The sequence below is a fragment of the Acanthisitta chloris genome, unplaced genomic scaffold (genome assembly GCF_000695815.1).
Source record: "Acanthisitta chloris isolate BGI_N310 unplaced genomic scaffold, ASM69581v1 scaffold29166, whole genome shotgun sequence".
Taxonomy (NCBI): Eukaryota; Metazoa; Chordata; class Aves; order Passeriformes; family Acanthisittidae; genus Acanthisitta; species Acanthisitta chloris.
In genome coordinates, this window is record NW_008676946.1 from 10,404 (window position 1) to 11,656 (window position 1,253).

General features: G+C 46.0%; 1 protein-coding gene across 1 annotated transcript; it reads right to left on the reverse strand.

The window, feature by feature from the left end:
- Nucleotides 1–550: 550 nt before the first annotated feature.
- Nucleotides 551–1,063, reverse strand: MRPS25 (mitochondrial ribosomal protein S25; the record flags this gene model as incomplete). The annotated part of the gene is made up of 2 exons (XM_009076331.1): nt 551–743; nt 976–1,063. Coding segments are annotated over 2 exons (281 nt in total), but the record flags the coding sequence as incomplete, so codon positions are not given.
- Between the last annotated feature and the right edge of the window lie 190 nt (nt 1,064–1,253).

Sequence of the window (1,253 nt, forward strand, 5' to 3'; positions counted from 1 at the left end):
GGCTCCTCAGGGCTGCAGTATCAACTGCAAAAGTTCTCTCTGGTTGGAAATGAGACTTAACTAGTTGTTTCTGGGTGGTAACTAAAAAAATAGGAAACTCACACGTGGTTTGAGCCTGGAGGTACATTGTAATCTGTCTGTCTGCAGCTAGTACAAGGTGGAACACTTCTACACCACTTCCTATAAATTATGTGATTCTCTGCTGCTTCTAAGGTAAGTTAACTTTTTACCCTGACCTCTCCATCCCAAAGAAAACATGATCTTGGTTTTGCCATACATCTCCAACAGACATGAGCAGGAAATCAGGCTCTGCTCATTCCGTTTTCCTCCCGTGCAGTGTTGGCTGTAACACTCTGCAGAGCTGCCACCAAAGAGCTGTGGTTTGAACATTTATTTATTTGTCACTGGAGTTACCCTAGCAGACTCGTGGGAGAGTTGTCTGTACGGAATGAACTTACTTGTTCCTGCTGCCAGGAACTGCCAGCACTTGTCTCTCACTGAAGCACCTTCACTGTCCAGCCCTGAGGAAAACCAACCACGGCTTGAGGCGTCAGGCTGATGCTTCATTTTTCAGAGAAGCTTTGTATTTCCCCCTCATCTCTTTGGGCAGAGGCACAAGTGCAGGACAGGGAACTTGCCCTTCAATCTCACACATGCATTCTCGCAGGTGATACTTCTTGGGCCCGAAAGTTGCTGGATGTGATAGTTTTTGCTTTTCTCTTTCCTCTTTCTCAAGCGTTTCTCTAGAAAAGAGATGGTTGTTACTATCAGAAGCCTCAATGGCAACACTTTCTCTCCTTTTCTCTGGTCCCGGTTTACCAGAAAGATGAATTTGCAGGTCCCTGCTTGTGGACTGCACCTAGCTCCTGTCAACTTTGTTTGGGAAAAGTGGGATTTGCTTCTGTATTCTGACAGAAGTTTGCATTATATGCTGTCTATGCTAGGGGGTGTGTTACCTTACTTAGTGTTACTTACTTGCTTTTCCCTAGGATCTTTTTAACATGCTCAGTTATCTCTTTGTTGGTTTTAGCTTCCACATCAACCAGAACTTGTTCTCCATTGTCTGTCAAGAAAAGAAATAACAGTGTATCAACTGGCACTGCTTCCCTCCCTCCCACTGGTCAGGGAGGCTGTAAACACACACTCCTGCTGCAGTTAGTGTACACTGCTGAGTCTGAATGGGAAAGAGGAACATCCAGCAGGGCTGTTCCAGGGCCCAGGGGGTGTGTGGGAGGCATTGCAGCTTTTGGAGA